This window comes from Chlamydotis macqueenii, chromosome 27 (assembly GCF_036417535.1).
Source record: "Chlamydotis macqueenii isolate bChlMac1 chromosome 27, bChlMac1.mat, whole genome shotgun sequence".
Taxonomy (NCBI): domain Eukaryota; kingdom Metazoa; phylum Chordata; class Aves; order Otidiformes; family Otididae; genus Chlamydotis; species Chlamydotis macqueenii.
Window position 1 is genome coordinate 4,471,667 of NC_141582.1, and position 19,641 is coordinate 4,491,307.

Here is a 19,641-nt window from a genome sequence, read left to right on the forward strand (position 1 = left end):
CGAGAGCTGGCCGGTGCCTCGGGGCCATCGCCTCGGCAACCTGCGGCCGCGTCGCCGGGCCCGAGGACGCAGAAGAGGCGGCCGGAGCGAGCGCCCGGCCCATCCCTGCCATGACAAGGTGACTCGAGAGACGCCCGCCTCGGCCCCGACAAGGGCCGGATGAGGCCACCGGGCTCCGCCCGGACGACGGCGCCGCGAGCCCCAGTGGGGGCCAGCCGCGAGTCCTGCCACGCCCGGACCGAGACCCCGCCGCTACCTGCCGGCCGCGCTGCCTCCGGGTAAAGGTCTCCACGCCCTCCAGCCCGCATGCGCGGCGGCGGTGCGCATGCGCGACGGCACGCCTACCGTTGCTCCGGCCCCTCCTGCCTGGGCTGGCGGGCGCCGCGCGGCCCCGCCCTGCGCGCGGCCGGGGGCCGTGCTGGTGCAGGGGTTCGCCACAGCGATGGCGTTGGGCTGCGCCGGCGCTCCTCCGCGCGGGAGCAGGGCGGGACCCCCTGCTGCTGCGAGTAAACGGCGGCGAAGCGGCCAGAGCCGACTCTGGGCTCGGCAGCCAGCAGAAAAACTTTCTCTGCTCGAGTATCATCCCTCGAGGTGCGCGTAGGGCGGGAGGGTGACCGGTCACCAGGCCTGGTAGTAACTGCCCCGGGGCCCACGGCCACAGGGCAGCTCCGCTTCTCCCAGCCTCTGTCACGGAGTCGGTGCCAGACTCCAGGAGGTGCTGCAGCACCTCCCAGCCCTTTCTGGGACCTTCCCAAGAAGCTCCTTACTCATTGCCAGTCCTCAGTAAGGGCTGCTAAAGCCCTGAGGCTAGGGAAGGAGAAGGCTTATCTGCATATGCATAAGGCTATGTATGCCCGTTTACACAGATTCCCTACGATAAGCACAAGGTTTGCAGCTATTGCCTCCTGTGATTAGCAGATATCTTCTACAGGAGAAGGGAAGTAAGCCAAAGCTGGCCAGAGTAAGGGTTAGTTAACTGGGCCGGGGCAGGGGGTAGCAAGGGAGGGAGGGAAAAAAAAAGGCCTTTGTATACTATGTAGTTCAAGAAAAACAAACACACACTCTGAACAAGCCCTTTTTCTTCCACCTAGAATGATTTGAGTGTTACGGAGAGAGACTGCAAGGCCAGCAAATCCGGCCTCATCCCAAGACAAAGTAGTCTTCTGGGCTACCTGTTGAGAGTGATGGAGAATGCATCAGTGTAATGCTGTGTGCTGCCTAGGAAACATTTGTAAACATGGTAAGCTTGTGTTACTGCTTTTTGATGCTCTTACAATTACAGCTGTTTTTCAAAAGAAAACAAAACAAACAAGATTACACATTCATGATGGAATTCTCACTTTGTTTATTCCCACTGATTATTGAAGAAAGCACTGACTACATCAGCTATACATAATTTTTACTATGAGGCATCAGAAGACTTCACATAGTACCAAGTTAACTTCTATTCACTTTACATACCACTGCATGCATTAGGGCTGGGGAACATTCTCAGAAAATAATTAAACTCCCAATAGGAAAAAATAGAGTAAAATAAAGGGATAACCAAGAGTATCAGTCTGTAATCTTCATTACTAAGACTGGCCAACACTAATTATACAAGAACAAGTGAAAACGTAGTTGTTCTGTAGGCTTAAGTCAGATAAAAATAAGAAACAGTATTACATCCATCTTTGTTTTATGATTCAAGTCAGGTTAAGTAGTCTGAGAATACAGATGCAAACTCCTCTCTGCCCTCATGAAGGCAGATAAGAGGACCTAATAATTAACAAATCAAGAAAAGTGTTGGACAATTAGCAATAGTCAAATGGACTATGTATAGAGTCTTGCCTTTTCAAGTTTGCAATTCTGCAATACATTTGCCTTACAAGGTATTCAAATAGAGTAGCAGCGATACATTCCATGCTGATGCTCTAGAATACCTCAAACTTAGTTTACTACTTCAAACTAGTTAAGTTAACCAACAGAATCCCTGTCCCAACTAGTAATGCAGTCTCAATGGGACCTCCTTTCACATCCAAAATAGTCATTGCCTTTCATGGTGATTTAAGAGGAGCTATAAAAATCAGAGCTGACAAGTTTTCATATAAAAAAGGGCAGAATGATTCTACAGGAGTGGTAGAAATGCATCCATTAATCAGACCAATCTTCTGGATAATGGCAAGCTGAACAAAATATAGAACACTGCAACAGACAGTACTGCAGGGTATCTAGGAACAAAGAAGATGGGTCACACAGAACAGGAGAATGGTGCATTAGCATATGGCCATATTGAAAGGTTTTGGAGGTAAGGACACAGTGCTTAGCATGAGCACAGGACACAACACAGAGAGAAGGAGATACAGATAGGTGAAAATGGTATTTAGGAGTACCTTCAGGACACAGCCGGCTTTGTTCTGGTGTCTACAAATACGTAAGATACAAAGAACTAGAAACAGATCAGATGAAAGACCTCGCAGATCAATTGCAGTTCTGAGCAGGCAAATGCCTACATCAGTTCAAAATTTCAATCTCTCAACCAGAAGACTGGTTAACCGAGAGAAGAGGTGGAGTCTATCATCAGAAGCAGAACTGTTGCTGCTAGATTAAATAGTTGTCTGTTAAAAATCTACATTAGACAATTTTATATAATATTTAAATTGTGTGTTTGGGTTGTTTGTTGTGTTTTTGTGAGGAGCTGGAGGGGACTGGAAAAAAAACCTTCCAGAAAGCAGAGGCTTCACTTATACCTCATCACTCGGCATGTCTGGATCAAGGCCTGATGTAAACACACACAAAAAAACCAACCCAACAAAAACAAACAAACAAAACAACAAAAAAGTAACATTTACGTTAAAAATAGGATCTGTGACCTTCATCGAGAATGGATCTTCGTCTTTAAAAATGTATGTGGGTATAAATCTCTGAATGTTTAAAAATATTAGGGGGAAAAAGAAAGGTAGGTTGATTTCTCTCTCAAGGTACCAGGACAAATGCACCACCAGGCAAAGTATCAACATTATTCAGAAACCGTACAGTCTCTCATTAGAATTCTCATCCCCTTTCTCTACTCTGTAGGGAAACTCGGTGCTATTTCTCCTCTTTCTTTCACAGCGTATCTGAAACATGTGGCTATTTGCTGCCAGCTGCCTGCTCTGACACTAAATTAGCATCAGAGGTACACCCACGGTGCTGTTCTGTATTGGTGTTTCCTTTACTTTGTAAATAAAAGCAAGGTCCATCCTGGCAAAAGCCTATGTCCACAAACATAACCTCCACATTATTTTGTTTTAGACTCATTGTGAGGAATGAGATAATTGCACAATTCTTATAACAGTAATCTAGTTAATATGCATAGTGATATTCTTACATGAAAAGAAAGAAGTTGAACGCTTTCTGCTATCGCTGTCTTTGGGCAAGACAAAGCTCTCAGGAGCTCCCGACAACTGCCAACAGTCATCTGCACTGCTGTACCACTCCCATTCTACAGAGAGCTAAGTACATAAAAGAACTGCAAGCACTCACCTGCTTACCCAACTGGAGAAACGGATACACAGAAGAACTATTCTGGAGAACTGCCAAGGAGTGCTCCAGAATATGCAACTGCACTCTAATCAAAGACATAGAGAACAAAGACAGCGGCAATTGTATGAGAACAATCTCTACACAGGCACATATCCTTGTGATTTAAAAAGCCACAACAGCAGTTCTTGCAGCCAGTTTCAGCTGGACTAACTCTATAGGGAAAACATTAGTAGATACATTATTTAGTAAAACAAGAGCACACCAATTTTTAAACAGCAAGCTTAGGAGCAGAGGAGACAGAAAACAATCCTTTTATGTACATCAAGAATTTCAACGTGTTTACAAAATCTCTGCATACCTCACCAAGCCTCTAACAGACATTTAGCCAGTAAACAAGGATTAGTTTCTGGATAAGAGAAACATCCACAAAGGAGAACTGGCAAGGGAGGGCTCTTGTCTAAAAGAAACCACACTTCAGAATGCATGATGGTGTAACGTTCTGTGTTCCTTACACGGGAAAACATGGCAACCTTAGGATTTGCTCTGGATCTCTTAAATCATTTCAGTAGGACATTTGGGGCTGAATAAAAGGAGAAAGCCAGAATAAGGCTGGGGAAGAAGGTCACTAATCCATGGCCAGGGCATGTTGAACATTGATTTGTCACAGGGAGAGCAGCTAAGAGAAATCTGTGGACAAGACAGAGTGGCTGAAGAAAGGACAGAAGAGCAGATCACGTGCTGCTTAATGTAGGTCAAGAGGGAGAAAGCTGCCTTTGCACCTCAGGCTGTGCTTCTGGGCTTTATTGCGCACATCATTTCCACACCAAAATCTGCAAGCCAGTTAATTCTTGGTGACATTGCTCAATATCCAGAATTTATTCAGCACCGTGACTGTGGCTTTAGTTTGTCTTGTCAAACACTAGTCAGCAGAGCAGCGCAATGATCACACCTGAGCACCTGCCAAAAGACTAAAAGATATTAGTAATGCAAGGCAGTATAAAGGGATGTGCATTTTAATCTAGAGTTGTTTGTGCACTGCACTACAAACTCAGGTCCCCTCTTCCATGAGCTAAAAGCAGCAACTAAGGAAACAGCAGCCTGCAACACATAAGCACCTAAATGCTTTACATTTATTTTTGATATTTTATATCAAAGCAGAGCGCCTTTTATAACAGGCTAATATTGTTTTGTAAGACTTTCCAACAACTCTAAAGAACCAGCATTAATTTTGATTGACACACACCATTTTCAAATTTAAGAAATTTAATAAGATGAAACATTTTGCCTTTACACCAGAACTTCCTGCTCCTCAGGGCTTAAACAGAAACCTGTGATTTATCATCTGATAGTTTTTTACTAAATTCCAAAGCAAACAACAATATGCATTCTCTAAGGGGTCTGACGGCCACACCACCTTCCTCACAGGTTTTTCTAGTATCCGCAGCCCATTCAGTTAAACATAGTGCGTGTTTTAAAACACAGCTTTAAAAGGGAGAGAGAGAAATCAAAATTAGATCTTAACAGGATTTAATCTTCACTATGGATTCTGTGCTACCACCGTGGACTTGCTTTAAATATCAGTAATGTACACTTTTGTCAATAACATCCAAAGAAAGCATATGCATTTTGTATGCTCATGAGAAGCTATGAAAACATCTCTCTAGGTTACAAACCTAGACAAGCAGTTATTCACTCCGATCCTTTGGCTCTCGGTATTTCCACTGGATATAATCAAAGATGTCTTTTTCACATTCTACTGGTAGGGCTTCCCCAGCAACTCCTGCAAGCAAATTAAATATGCAACTTGAAAGGTAGAATGTCTGTACAATCCTGAAATGCCAAATGCTTTGCAAGATTAAGACAAAACTGCTGTAAGTAAAACAGACTTAAAAAAAAGAAAACACCCCCCACAGACCTTTTCATAGTGTCAAAGGAAATAAGGTAGGGAGCCTTATGGCTGTGCAGTTAAATGTATTTATATCCATGTGTGTGCGTGTGTAAAAATGTATATATAGTCAGCCAGCCCCTCTCCAAATCAATACACCTGAGGGACATGACCTATCTTGTTAAAAGAGTTGAGAAACTGCATGTGTTGGGCGTGACAACGAAAACCCAATCTTTAGGTCACTAAGACTTTAAGTAGATTAGGTGGCCCAAAGGGGTAACTTTGTGCCACAGCGCTGCCTATACATAAGTAGGCTGCCTCTTCCTGCTATAATGGTGTCCAATACCCAAAAGGACACTGTGAAAAATTTAATTACAGTATTTATCAGAAGTATTTCCAGTACACCGAGAAACCAATTTAAAGAGAAGATCACAGAAAGCATGTAACTAGAAAGAATACTCTGTGCAAAGGCCCAGACTGACCAGTGACACCCAAGGGACGGATTGTATATTCGTTGATCGTGAAGCCCATTTCCAGAGCATGAGCTCTCATGTTCTTATTGAATATATCACTTCCCGTGAAGTACAGTACACCACAGTAATACTGATCTTTCGGGATAAGCCTAGAAGAAAAGTACAGATTTAGAACAAATATATAACAAAAAAGTTACAAGCCCTTTGGAATTCAGCCATTCAGACACTGCTCTAGGTTTACTTCCTATTTACATCCATACGTTCTGCTACTCTGTACGTTTGACTTTCCCACAAACCAGATGCAAGGATGAAATGAACTGCATATCACAGAAAGATTCAGTGTATCTACCCTGACCCAGACATGACTGGTGTTCAGCCACTATGTGGTTATGGTGCTTGCACTCCTGCCAAGAATTAATGTCAAAGCAGTATGATAAAGGTCACACTTCTGAAATTGGATACAAAGTCATGACTTAAAATACAGCATTCTTGCTAATAACCTGTTGTAGATACTGGCAGTTGTACAGTGGCTTCCATACTGCAAAGGAATTAGAAACCTAAAGTGCCACGTTCTGAACATGGAAGTAGAAATTTGAATGCAGGACTTGACGTAAATGCCTACTATGTAACAGCTAAAGTAGGGGTTTGGGGTTTTCTTTTTTGGTGTGTGTACCGGATATCAATTCTCCTATGTGGATAGGCTGTTCCATCTTCTTTATTTGGCAGCTGACAGACACCCTGTGAGGAAGTAAGGACAGCAAGAAATTAAAAATGAAACTAAACAGCTTTGAGATCGATCTTCACCTCCCCACCCCTAAATAATCCTCAGTTGTCCTGGAGAGAAAAGTTAAATTCCCCCTGAACCAATGAAATATTTTACTAAAACAGCTGGATATCATAGCACCGTGAATCACTATTTTACACTGCTAAGAGGACCATAGTTCAATGTAGCATATAACTGCTTCTTAAGTTTTTATTACACTAGGAGGAATCACAGGACTTCTAATTTCCCAGTCCTCTACCCTAATTATTATCAGGCTCTTCAGTACATGCAAACATCAGTGGGGTAAGGAAAGTGCAGATGAAACTCAAGCTAATAGAATTTTTTTTTAAATACAGGTTTTTTTCTTGATAAATCCTCTGCCACTTTTCATTTCAAACTGCTTTGTAATCTTTATGCAATACACGTATCAGCCTTTTCTCTTTTCTCCTCATCTATGATCACCTTAAATGACAGTGCAATAGGGGGAAGGGACAAGAACTGTAAGGAAGGATGAGAAATATTTACATACTAAACCATTTTACCAATTGCACCAATGCTGAGTCCACTCCTTCTATTCTTCGCTTTGTTGTGAAAGCTTAATATTGCTTATGCTTTTAAAGTTATATTGGCTGTCTCCTTAGTGAGACTTGCTTTTCCCAGATTCTCAGCTGCAGTCATGTTTCCCTTTTACTGCATTCCCTTCTTAGCTTCCACTTTGAAGACAAGAGCTATTCCACAACTATTTAAGATTGACAGGATTATACAGAGCAAATGGTCAAACTATAATGAGCTTGTCGAACTGTGAACATAAACTGGGAATGCAGAGTGTCTCTGCTTTTGGCTCGCAGAAGTATATTTAGCTTTAAACCCATATGGTATTCACACTTAAACCATTTGGTAAGAATGACAGCAACTGCCACTTATTCCTCCTAAAGATCAAGCCAAAAAAAGCCATCAAGTTTAATTCCCTCTCAGAATGCAACACAAACTAAACTGAAGACAAATTATCAGAGTTCTTTTAGCTCTTATTTTAAGCAAAGCCAAACCAACAAACAAAAATAAAATAATCAAGTGCTCCAACAGCCCTTTTCATCTTGGGAAAGCAAGTATCTAACTGTAGTACTACATATTAAAGTATTTATACCTTCCAAAAGATTAGCTGAATATAATGGAATCTTGATTCTTGAATAGAAATTCATAAGCCATGGACCTTTAGTGAACCCTTCTGCAGGACCAAACCTCTGAGCTTCCAAGGAATTCCATACAGCCAGTACGAGTGACTAACAGAAAGTAACCAGTCCTAATTTCCACTCTGTATTGCTTATAGTTCTACACTTCTGTTAGAATTAACTTTTAATCAAACTGTACGACCAGGATACCTGGGTTCTGTAAAGAAAACTAAGTGAAGCAAGGCAATACTCAATCCACATGTTTAAGGGGAAAAAAGAAAGTTTTGCTGTGAGCAAGGGACCTAACAAAATGAATGTTCCTGTAATTCATTACTTTCTTTAGGCATCCCACATATTCTGTATTATATCCTGAGTCTAGCAGCTTACCCATTAAATCTGCTCTGCAACAACATTGACAAAAAAGGAGACAAAAGTATATTATGTATTAGACAAAAAAAGGGTAAACATAGGCTTGAGATCAAAGATAGCGTTTCCAAGATCTTCAGGACAGAGTTACAAAAGTGGTCACTGATGCAACTGAAGAAGTAAGGTCGTGCTAAGGTTCTGGGGAAACATCAAGCAAAATAGAGACACAATTGGCATTGTGTGAGGAAGGTTATGTCAGTGGGGTTCATAACTAAGTAAATACCTGTAGATTTTTTAATACTGAAATCTTACCATGAGAGATTCACTAAGAGTTAACTGCAGAAAGTTTTTATGGGAGGAAGGGGGGAATTAAAATAAAATTAAAAAAAAAAAAATCACAACTGCAGCAGTCCAGACAACATATCTTGTATATATATCCCAGCTTCTGTTAGGAAAGGTAATCCCTCCCCCCCAACATCCCTCACCACCAAAAAAAGCCTTACCATGAATTTGGTGTCACCTTTAGACAGCATATCTGTGATAAAGTGGACTTTTTCCAGTTGTTCTACAACTTGATGCAGAAGTTTTGACTAGGAACAGTGACAACACAGAAGAAATTATTTCACAAACAACAATAATATCTTACCAATTTACCAGACAATGGCCCACATCAGTAAAGGACATCACTAGAATAATATGTATTCTTGTACATGAAATTTGACCCAGAGAGGGAAAAAAGATAATATTGAGAAAAAGCTAAAGTTGTGCAACATGAAAAAAATTTCCACCAAAATCCCTTTTTGCTTCTTGTCCAAAAGATTATGGCTACACAAGGAGATACTTACTCTACCTTTAATCCCTGTTTTATACAGAAAGCTGGTAACAGTTCTACGTTGTAAAAGGACATGAATTTGAGGGAGTGGGGGGAGTGTGTGTGAAGGGAAGAGGAGGGACAGAAGTGTAAGAGTAAACATACCAAATAGTTCTACAAGAGGAACCCAACATAAAACATGGACCTGAGAAGCGATTGTAACTCCTCAGAACAAACATGGTGATCCAAGAGAAGATTTTACTATTACGGTAACAAAAAGATGCAAGAAGCTGCAAGACAAGTCTGAGACTCTGTATCTTCTGAATTTAAACATACCCTTGTGGAACTAATGCACAGTACCGATCCACAGTAGCAAAGAAACACACCTGTTTGGATGATTCAGATGTGAAACTTGGATGGGTTAGGAGAACATCCATATCGCCGCTTGACTCTGCACCTAGGCAAGTAAGAAGCAAAGAAAAATCCCTCTGGATATGACAAAGTATACTAACATCGGTGAACATGTTTTTTTTTTTTTCTGGTAGAAAATAGTCATTATTCAAGATATTTGCGAAAAAACAATCTTAAAGTAAGAGAACCTTGTTCTTCTGTCAAAAAGTCTATATCCCCACATATCAGAAAACACCCAAGAATTTCTTGCTGTACTCTATAGCAATGAAGCACAAAAGTTGTTAATGTAAAAACAAAGCAAACAAATCACACATTACAGTATACTACTCTTTATGAGGGCAAGGTGGAGAAGCAAGAATTTATGCAGGTATTTTGTCACTGAACTAACCAGTAAAGACAATACTAATGAAAAAGCCAAGTCTCATAGAATCATAGAATGGCTTGGGTTGGAAGGGACCTTCAAAGGTCATCCAGTCCAACCCCCCTGCAAGGAGCAGGGACATCCCTGACTAGATCAGGTTGCTCAGAGCCTCATCCAGCCTGGCCTGGAACGTTTCCAGGGATGGGGCTTCTACCACCTCTCTGGGCAACCTGTTCCAGTGTTCTACAACTCACATTGTAAAAAACAAGTCTCAGCACAGACTTTCTCTCTAGAACAACATATATAGTAATAAGCCTTGCTTACTAGCCCAAAATATACATAACCAGATCACAGAGTACCAACCTCGTCTAAAACTGCCACAGACTGTAGCAATATAGTTTGGGTCCAGCTTCTTTACCTCTGTCAGCACAATTTCCTATGTAAAAAGGAAACGTGTGTTTAGAGGTGTGGGTCATGCATTGGCCATCAGTGCCTCATACCCTCAATAATGACATTCTTACCTGCATTTGCAGCATTTCTTCCCTTGGGATTCTTTTCTCAAAATCTTCAAAATATCTGCGTATATAAAAATAAAAGCATCTGAGAGTGGCAGTCATTCAATGTGTATCAGAAGAAATAATACAACTTACATTACCATCACATGACACAAAGCTCCCCATTCTCACCAAACATCTTAGAAAATATCTCACCAAGTGATAGCAAAAACTCACAACTGCAAGTTTGATAATGCTTAGAAGATGGTTTCATGGCATATTATTTCCACTGTGTATGAAGAGCTGCTATGAGGAGGGAGTAGTATTACTGTATAACCAATACAAAAGGGTCACAACAAAACTCAGTCCACCAGCAAGCAGGAGGAACAGGTCCCTCACCCATGGTCACAGATGATGTACATTGGAAAGAGCTAAATGAAAGCTCACAAGTCAAATATAGCTCCTCATATCTTTGCATGCAGCTGTAAAAAACACACTGCCAGCATGTTACTTGACTGCAGAGAAAAAGAGGCCAGGTGAAACAATGACACACCTGACCAGCAGGCACATTCTTCACTCCTTCAGCACCAAAACCATTGACAGTAGGCACTGGCAGCTATACTGCAGCTTCAGAGACAAACGTTCCCCGACATTCATTACCTGATCATTCCAGTCTCAAGATCTGCAGACAATGCTTCCAGATACGTGACTCTCTGCTGCACACCTCCCTGTCCCCCCGCCCTCACCCCCTCTCCTGAGTTGCAGTGGAACTGGGGACAAAAAGACCACCATAGAGCACTAAAATTGTTCTTTCAGCTCAGCACTTATCGGAGGTTCTGAAATAACATCTGGGCACACTGCTGGAAGCGGACCCAAGGGCAATGCGTGCATTAGCAACACGAACAGGTAAGGTGAGTTTTCTTATACTTGCCTAACAGTCAAAGGTTTTCCCTTGAATGCTCACACAGATAAAGCCAGGGATGCACACTGGGTATGGGGGCTCAGATGAGCAGCGGGAAGGCAACAACCAGTGTGCCACCCTTCTCACTCACTGGAAAAGCATTTTGTCCAAATCACATATTCCGCATCTCTGCTACTGATGTGGAAATGCTAGAGCTGGCCCCACACAGAACCAATTCAGATATAGGGCTTTATTTGGTTCACTTGCAGCTTCTTGCTAACACAGCTATAGTTCTTCCAGAACTAGCACCCTGGAACAGCCACTCAGCAAGCAGCATTCGAGCTGCTAAGTATTGAGGGCCAGATACACATTCTGCGTGGCATTCTCAAGTTCAGACATGCCAGGTCTTACCTTGCTCACAGCACAGAACAAAAAGTAGCCTGGGACACTTCTATACAGATTCCCAAGAAACATCATTGCAACCTTGCTAAAGTGATTTTCCATAAGCTAACTGGAAAAGTAATTTGAAATTAATTTTATCCTGGATGGAGACTAAGCCTACTGAATTTAAACCCCAATGAAACAAAAGCTCTGCAAAACTGCTGAAAAGGATGTAGAGCAAACAGAGAGAACAGAACCTTACTTGGCCGTGTAACCTTACATTACATCCTGGCGTCTGAAGGAGTCATTAGAAAAACCAAGCACTTGCACCCAAGAAAACTTACTTCAACCCAATTCGCTGGTGATGGGTCAGCTTGTGCTCATTTTTTCTGAGATCTAGAATTTAAAAAAAAGCAACAAAACAGTTACTTGAGGACTAAAAATCTCACAGTAAGTTTCCACCAATGCAAAGATGATGCACGCAAAGAATACATAACAAGAAAACAGCAACCTCAAACACAAAGGAAGAGATTTTAAATTGACTACTCAAGAGCTGATAGGATGAGTACAAATGCATAGAGCGCTTCCTGATAAAGACCTCAATACTCAAAGCCAAAATCCTTGCTGTTTCCCATGTAATCTGTAAGTACTTTGGATATGCATGTAATGCCTTTAGCATGTGCCCTAACTTTAGCATCTCTCCTCAAAGCCTAGGGCATATCTGCTGTCACAGTACCACTGTGGAACAGGCGGCTTGACAGAAAAAACCAATATTACCGGAGTGTGAACTGAGGACCCAAAGTTACACTTACCTTCTAAAGTCTTAATTCCTTCCTCGACCAACTTCCTAGCAGCAGCAGGACTACAAAGAGACAAAGCAATCTGCCATCAGGAACAGCAAGAATCTTACAACACTGAAAAAGACATGAGAATTCACTCTAACTGCCTAGGTTCTTCAAGGCCAAGACTGAAGTTGCTTCTGATGCTTACCCTCTTTTCAGCATGCGCATTTTCAGTCTGTACTTTCAATCAGCAGAGATGGCTATCCACAGCTTGGCCTGCACATTTTTTTAGCACTGATATAATGATATAGTGATGTATAATTGTAAAGAAATAAACAGTCTCACCAAATAGGCAATACTGCTTTAGACAACAATACTGAATGCACAGTAAGAACTACTTTAACGAGAATCAGTCTCTGAACCAGCTTAAGGCAACAGCAACACCAGTGTCTTTAGACTAGACACTTAAAAAAAAACCCAAGGTGGCTCCAGTTCAACCTGCAGTACAGCAAAGCAGTCTCAGCTCCAGTTTGCTTTAAGCACAACACTCAAGTGAATGGCCAAACCTTTTTCCCCTTTAAGGGTTTATCATGACATAAATCTGCATGACTCGGCAGGGAAAGAACAACATTTCAATTGTGAGACAGGCATTCAAGCAATGTCATCCCCAGATACTTATCCAATATCTCAAAACGCTGAGAACCACCAGCCTGGAAGCATAGTCCCTTTCTGCGAAACTACTCTCCAGCTGCTTTGGAATCCCATGGTTACAGGTCTACCACCCTTAAAGACTTTGAATCCACTTCCTCAATAAAACTCTTACATGACAACGGAATTGTCAGATCTTGACTTGCCATTTATTTCCTTTCTTACACTTCCCTGCATCTCTTGCCAGATTCCAGACCAAGAGAGGCAACTTCCACTGTCCTGAGACAGGACAGCAACCAAGCTTCTCCTTCTGCATTCTATCCTGATTTCTCAAAAGCATTCTCAAATCCCAGTATATCCTCAAACTTTGAGCACATTTTCCCTCAGAATTAATTGAGAACAATTGCATTCCCTACCCCCAACCTCAAGGGTTTCAAACGTTTTCGGGGGCTTGTTTGTTTGTTTTGGGTTTGTTGCCTGTTTCAGTCCTTTTACAAAGACAGGACAGAGCACCATTGTCCTTGGGCCCAACTTCCCACCAGAAGTCCCACTTTTCACTCCTGTTCTTCTCAATCTTTCAGGGTTCCGTTCTTGATCAGATCCTCTCTCCTTCACCTCTGAGCTTGCACATAGGAGACTCCCGCTCCCACTCCTCTACCGCAAAGTCTGTAACTGACAATTCTATACCCTTTCTTCTCAGCCAATTCTGTCATCACAACTATGGTGTCTCAGTGAGGGCACTACAGCATCAGCTCAAACTCATTCTTTTTATTATTTGCAATCACCCAAATTCTGTTCATAACTCAATCAACTAAACAGGAGAAGGGAGGAAAAAAAAAAAAAAACACCAACAAAAAAACTTTACCCAATGCCAGTAACTTGTGTCAGGAGATTGATAGATGCACTGGTGTCATCTTGTCGAATCTGCAAAAACAAAACAACACAGCCCAAACCCTTCGTTACTCCATTTGCAATAAATAAAGAAATCTTAAGGAGACAAAACAGCTTAGTCAGACTGCTTTGGAGGCTCACTACAAACCAGTGCAAAACAGTGCAAAGGGCAGTACTGTGCATCACAATAATGCCATATGTACGAAGCCTGAAAACTGCCTAACTACCCACGCTAAGGTGAACAGCATGGTTAAACCTCAAAACTCCACAGCCTTCTGGAGGCAGGATTCCACTTCTCACAGAGGACATTCCCATGCTGATCAGATAAGTTAAAGTATTTTCACAAATAGACAATTTTGAGGCTTTGGCTGAGCTTCTCATTCCCTGCTTTCTACTTGCCATAGACTCCATGCCCACCATTCTTAAGCTTGACCTCAATCTCTCCAGGGACGACAACAGAAATTGCACAAAGCAAGCAGGCTACTTTTCAAGTTACAAAGAAAAGCAACTATTGAGAAATAGAGCACAAGGGAAAGAACCAACCTTTTCCAATTTGCGTAGTTTTCCAGTGGATAAGAACTCATCTATCTTCTCAGCTATTTTAGCACCTACTCCATCCTAAATATTGAAGGGCAGAAGACAAGTTAACTTCAAGATCAGTTAGAGCCCTTATATCTAGAAAAAAAGGAAAGCTCCACAGAATTTAGTGTCCAGAAAGCACTATGAGGCCACCAACACCATCATAAAATACTGGACCATAAGGGAGCACAAGAGTTCAAGGGTACAACAGAAGCAACATAAACACTGTAATTCAAGGGTTATATTAAAAGTTTCCCCAAAGCAATAGTTTTGATGATTACTGCTCAAGCTCCCCAAATTTAGTGAAGTAGTTACATAGTGAAGGGGAAACCTGCCACATTTTACAGGCAGAGGCCAGCCAGAGTCCTCGGTTCCAGCCGTGAGACCCCCACAGCCGCCACCCCATCCCCGACTCGGCGACCGACAGAGGAGCCGGCACGGGCAGGGCTCAGCCTGGCGCTGTCCCGGGACCCCCCGGCGCTGCGCCCCAGCCCCGGCTGCCTCAGGGCCATCCCGCGGGCGGCCGGGGCGCGGACCACCTACCAGCTTCTTGGCTTCAGCCCCGCTCCGTATCTTGCTGGGGTACCGGGAAATAACCGAGGCTGCTTTCCTGCGGAACAGCGCCGGTCAGCACCCGGACACGGAGGGCGCTGCGAGCCCGGCGGGCTGGGCGCCGGCAGGGAAGAGGGAGGCGGTACCTGTACGCGTTGTACTTGTGCACGGCCCGGTTCACGTTGCGCTCGTAGTTGGCCAGCTCTACGGGGAGAACCACGGTCAGCGCAGCCGGCCCGCGGCCCGCCCGCCGCCCGCACACACCTACCCGTGAGGAAGTCGGTGATGCCCTCGTTGGGGCTCTCCTGCGGAGCCTTCCGCTTGCTCATGGCCGACACCAGCACGCAGCGGAACCCCGGATCGCAGGGAGGCACTTCCGGCGGTAACGCCACAGCGCACGGCCAGCTTCAGTACGCATGCAGCTCAGAGTCGCGCATACACAGTGCCCACACGACAGCGAGCTCGCTGCTGCCACCTGGTGACAAGAAATGAGAACTGCAGCTCGGAACTCGCGCATGCGCATTGCTCTGCCCTTCTCATGGCAGGCACAGGCGCCTGACTGCACATGTCCTGGTGCCGGGCACCAGCCACGCATGCGCATTACTCTGCCCTTCTCCTGGCAGGCAGAAGCGCCCGACTGCGCATGCCCGTAGCTAAGCCCCGGCCACTCATGCGCAGTGCTCTGCCCCTCTTCTGGCAGCTTTAGCCGCCCGACTTTTTTCCAGTGGGCGCCCAGGTTCAGCTGGTGGTAAACGTCGAAGGCCTGTTGGTCAGGGAAAGCCCGGAGCCCCGATGTCTGTGGTGCTGTAGATGCGCTGCCAATGGCCCGTGAGGAGCAGCAAGAGCTTGAGTTGTTGGCACTTTCGGTGTGGGAGCAATCGTCCCACGTTTGTGATTTGTAGGGTTTTTTCAGTTCGCACCCATGTGCAGTTGATTGTAAACGTCGAAGCGGTATTCGTCAGGGAAAGCCCACAACGCCAATGTCTGTGGTGCTGTAGATGCGCTGTCAATGGCTGGTGAGGAGCAGCAAGAGCTTGAGTTGCTGGCTCTTTTTGTGTGGGAGCAATCCTCCGATGTTTGTTACCTCTTCCTCTGGTGGCTTTCCAAAGCCACTTTTCCTTCTGGCCAGTCTGTAATTACTTCCAATATGCCTGGGCGATTGGGGTTTCCTATTCGGGCCCACTGTGTGAGCAGTGCAACCCACTTGCTCCATGTAGCATCCGTTGCATGATGCGCAGAGGGGACCCTTCCTTTGAACATCCAGCCCAGCACTGGCAGTCGGGGTGCCAAGAGGAGCTGTGCTTCAGTACCAGTCACTTCTGAAGCAGCTCGAACTCCTTCGTATGCTGACAGGATTTCTTTTTCAGTTGGAGTATAGCAGGCTTCAGATCCTTTATATCCCCGGCTCCAAAACCCAAGGGGTCGACCTGGTTTCTTTCTGCCAGAGACTCCAGCTAGGGCCGTTCTCCCCGGCTGCGGTGTAGAGCACATTTCTTACCTCTTGCCCTGTCCAGACTGGCCCAAGAGCCATGAACAATTTCTTGTTTAATTTGTTCAAAAGCCTGCTGTTGTTCAGGGCCTCATTTAAAATCATTCTTCTTTCAGGTGACTTTATACAGAGGGCTTACAATCATACTATAATTTGGAATATGCATCCTCCAGAAACCCACAACGCCCAGGAAAGCTTGCGTTTCCTTTTTGTCAGTCGGTGCAGCCATAGCTGTTATTTTGTTGACTATATCTATTGGAATCTGACAACGCCCATCTTGCCATTTTATCCCCAAAAACTGTATCTCATATTGTGTTTGGGATTTTTAAGGTTTATTCTCAGAGGGCTGCCATGTTGAGGTGGTGGCAAATGGCAGAGTCCTTATGGTCTACAAAATCCCAGAGTACCAATGTTTCTCGGCCTGGAGATGCGGTGGAAGAGGCAGCAAGATCTGTTAGAGCTGCCACTTCTGGTGTTGGAGCCATCGTCGGATGTTTGTGATTTTAAAGACTTTTTTTTTCTGCTGTCTCGGCAGCCAGCTCTAGGTGATAATAAACATTGTGGTCCTAGTGGTCTAGGAAAGACTGAATCCTCATTGTTTCTAGGCATGTAAATGAAGTGGGAAGACCCTGTGAGGAGTAGCAAGATCTTTGAGAGCTGGCAGTTCTGGTGTGGGATTTGTCGTCCGACCTTTGTGATTTTAAAGATTTTTTTTTTCTCACTGGGCGGCCAGCTCTAGGTGATGGTAAACATTCGGTCCTGGTAGTCTATGAAAGCCCAGAGCCCTGTGTTTGCAGGCCTGTTGGCCCGTTGGCAAGAGCCGGTAAGGAGCAGCAAGAGCTTTCAGAGCTGCCAATTCTGCAGTGGGATCTATTGTCCAACAGTTGTGATTTTAAAGATTTTTCGTCACTGGGTGGCAAGCTCTAGGTGATTGTAAATGCCGGAGTCCTGGTGGTGCATAAAAGCCTACTACCCCATTGTTTGTGGAGATGTAGAATGCGGCGGAAAGAGCCAGTTAGGAGCAGCAAGAGCTTTCAGAACTGACACTTGTAGTGTAGGAGCAGTTGTCTCACGTCTCATTCTCAAGATTTTTGATGACTGGGCGACCAGCTGTAGGTGGTGGTAAATGTCACCAGCTCTTGTCAACGCATCTACAGGCCCACGAACACCGGGGCTCCAGGCTTTCCTGGATGACCATGACTCTGACATTTGCTAACTCTGACTAATTCAACCTGGCAGCACTGTGAGTATAAATCTAAAAAATTCTGAACGTCAGACGATTGCTCCAACAGCAGAATTGGCAGCTATGAAAGCTCTTGCTGCTCCTCATTATCTACGGCGACGTCATTTACATGCAGATAAACACTGGGCTATGGACTTTCCTAGATCACCAGGACTGCAACGTTTGCCACCATGTAGACCTGGCTGCCCAGTGAGCCAAAATCTGTATAAATCACTAAGGTCAGACGATAGATCCCACACCGGAAGTGCCATCTCTGAAAGCTCTTGCTGCTCCTCACCGGCTCTTGCCACCGCATCTACAGGCATGGCAAGCCCCATTTACATTGGGCTCCTGGCTTTCCTAGGCCCTGCTGTTTATCATCAACTTGAGCTGGCCACCCAGTGAGAAAAAATCTGTAAACTCACGAGCCCCAATATATCTAGGCCTGCAGATGTGGTGGCAATAGCCAGTGAGGAGCAGCAAGACTCTTCTGAGATGGCACTTCTGGTGTTGGAGTAGTCGTCTGATTTTCAGAAATGTTGTGATTTATTCTCACAGTGCTGCCAGGTTGAGATAGTAGCAAATGTCGGAGTACTGATGGTCTAAGAAAGCCCACAGCCTCAATGTCTGCAGACTTGTAGATGCAGTGGCAAGAGCCCGTGAGAAGCAGCAAGGTCTTTCAAAGCTGGCACTTCTGGTGTGTGGTCTATCGTCTGAAGGTGATGATTTTTAAGATGTATTCTCAGAGGGTTTCCAAGTTGAGGTGCTGGCAAACGTCAGAGTCCTGGTCGTCTAGGAAATCTCAGAGCCTCAATGTTTGTAGGCCTGGAGCTGCGGCGGCAAGAGTCAGTGAGGAGCAGCAAGTGCTTTCAGAGGTGGCACTTCTGGTGTGGGATCTATCGTCCGACATTTGTGATTTTTAAGATTTTTTTCTCACTGGGTGGCCAGCTCTAGGTGATGTTAAATGTCAGAGTCCTGGTGGTGTAGGAAAGCCCAGAGACCCAGCATTTGGGAGCCTGTAGGTGCTTTGGCAACAGCCGTGGACGAGCAGCAAGAGCTTTCAGAGGTGGCACTTCTGGTGTGGAATCTATCATCCGACGTTCGGGATTTTTAAGATTTTTGCTCACTGGGCAGCCGGGTGCGCATGGTGGCGAATATCGGAGTCCTATTTGTCTAGGAAAGCCCGCAGCTCCGTTTTTGAGGAACTATGATGCGGTGGCCATAGTCGTTGAGGAGCAGCAAGAGCTTTCAGAACTGGCACTTCTGGTGTTGGAACAATCGTCTAATGTCTAGGATTCTTAATATTTATTGTCAGAGGGCTGCCGGGTTGAAATTGTGGAAAATGTCAGAGTCCTGGTGGTCTAGGAAAGCTTAAAAATCCCCAATGTCAGGCGATTGCTCCGGGCTTCCCTAGGCCAACAGGACTCTGACATTTGCCACTAAGTCAACCTGGCAGCCCTCTGAGAATAAATCTTAAAAATCCCGAAAGTCAGACAATTACTCCAACACCAGAAGTGCCTGCTCTGAAAGTTCTTGCTGCTCCTCACCGACTCTTCCCACCACATCTACAGGCTCAGAAACATTGAGTCTCTGGGCTTTCCTCCACCACCAGGACTCTGACACTTACCATCACCTAGAGCTGCTGCATAGTGAGAAATAAATCTTAAAAATCAAGAATGTCAGACGATTGCTCCAACACCAAAAGTGCCACCTCTGAAAGTTTACTGGTGTACATGGTGGCAAAAGTCAGAGTCCTGATTGTCTAGGAAAGAACAGAGCCCCAATGTTGCTGGGCTTGTAGATGCGGTGGCAAGAGCCACTGAGGGGTTTTCAGAGCTGGCACTTCTGGTGTGGGATCTATTGTCCAACGTTCGTGATATATAAGAGTGTTTTCACTGGGCGGCCGTAAGTACACAGTGGTAAACATCAGAGTGCTGATGTTCTAGGAAATCTCGCAGT

General features: G+C 44.5%; 2 protein-coding genes and 1 long non-coding RNA gene across 6 annotated transcripts in view; 1 reads left to right on the top strand and 2 right to left on the bottom strand.

Moving 5' to 3' along the window:
* The window catches only part of VDAC3 (voltage dependent anion channel 3), a 15,584-nt gene extending 15,252 nt beyond the window's left edge, over positions 1 to 332 (bottom strand). Inside the window, exon 1 of one of the 2 annotated variants that reach the window (XM_086768078.1) lies at positions 257 to 332. Coding sequence is in view for 1 of the 2 variants with exons in the window: in XM_086768077.1 (XP_086624203.1) it covers positions 257 to 308 (52 nt within the window). In the remaining variant the exon portion in view is untranslated. The remainder of the gene's footprint in view (positions 1 to 256) is intronic. The other variant, XM_086768077.1, reaches the window with a different exon arrangement.
* POLB (DNA polymerase beta) overlaps positions 1 to 15,346 on the bottom strand; it is a 17,526-nt gene extending 2,180 nt beyond the window's left edge. The window contains exons 1-15 of one of the 3 annotated variants that reach the window (XM_086768075.1): positions 15,240 to 15,346; positions 15,118 to 15,175; positions 14,963 to 15,029; positions 14,384 to 14,458; positions 13,815 to 13,873; positions 12,332 to 12,381; positions 11,864 to 11,915; positions 10,265 to 10,319; positions 10,107 to 10,179; positions 9,358 to 9,428; positions 8,664 to 8,750; positions 6,536 to 6,600; positions 5,872 to 6,011; positions 5,178 to 5,284; positions 3,263 to 4,461 (exon numbers count right to left, since the gene is read on the bottom strand). In XM_086768075.1, the coding sequence (XP_086624201.1) occupies positions 5,190 to 5,284; positions 5,872 to 6,011; positions 6,536 to 6,600; positions 8,664 to 8,750; positions 9,358 to 9,428; positions 10,107 to 10,179; positions 10,265 to 10,319; positions 11,864 to 11,915; positions 12,332 to 12,381; positions 13,815 to 13,873; positions 14,384 to 14,458; positions 14,963 to 15,029; positions 15,118 to 15,175; positions 15,240 to 15,300 (1,008 nt within the window). In that variant the 5' untranslated portion in view covers positions 15,301 to 15,346 and the 3' untranslated portion in view covers positions 3,263 to 4,461; positions 5,178 to 5,189. Of the gene's footprint in view, positions 1 to 3,262; positions 4,462 to 4,658; positions 5,285 to 5,871; positions 6,012 to 6,535; positions 6,601 to 8,663; positions 8,751 to 9,357; positions 9,429 to 10,106; positions 10,180 to 10,264; positions 10,320 to 11,863; positions 11,916 to 12,331; positions 12,382 to 13,814; positions 13,874 to 14,383; positions 14,459 to 14,962; positions 15,030 to 15,117; positions 15,176 to 15,239 lie in introns of those variants that run through there. The other 2 variants (XM_086768076.1, XM_086768074.1) reach the window with 2 other exon arrangements.
* On the top strand, positions 443 to 12,365 carry LOC147597425 (uncharacterized). The gene is made up of 3 exons (XR_015261236.1): positions 443 to 591; positions 1,092 to 1,240; positions 12,229 to 12,365. It is a non-coding gene; the product is annotated as an uncharacterized LOC147597425 (long non-coding RNA).
* Positions 15,347 to 19,641: the final 4,295 nt, after the last annotated feature.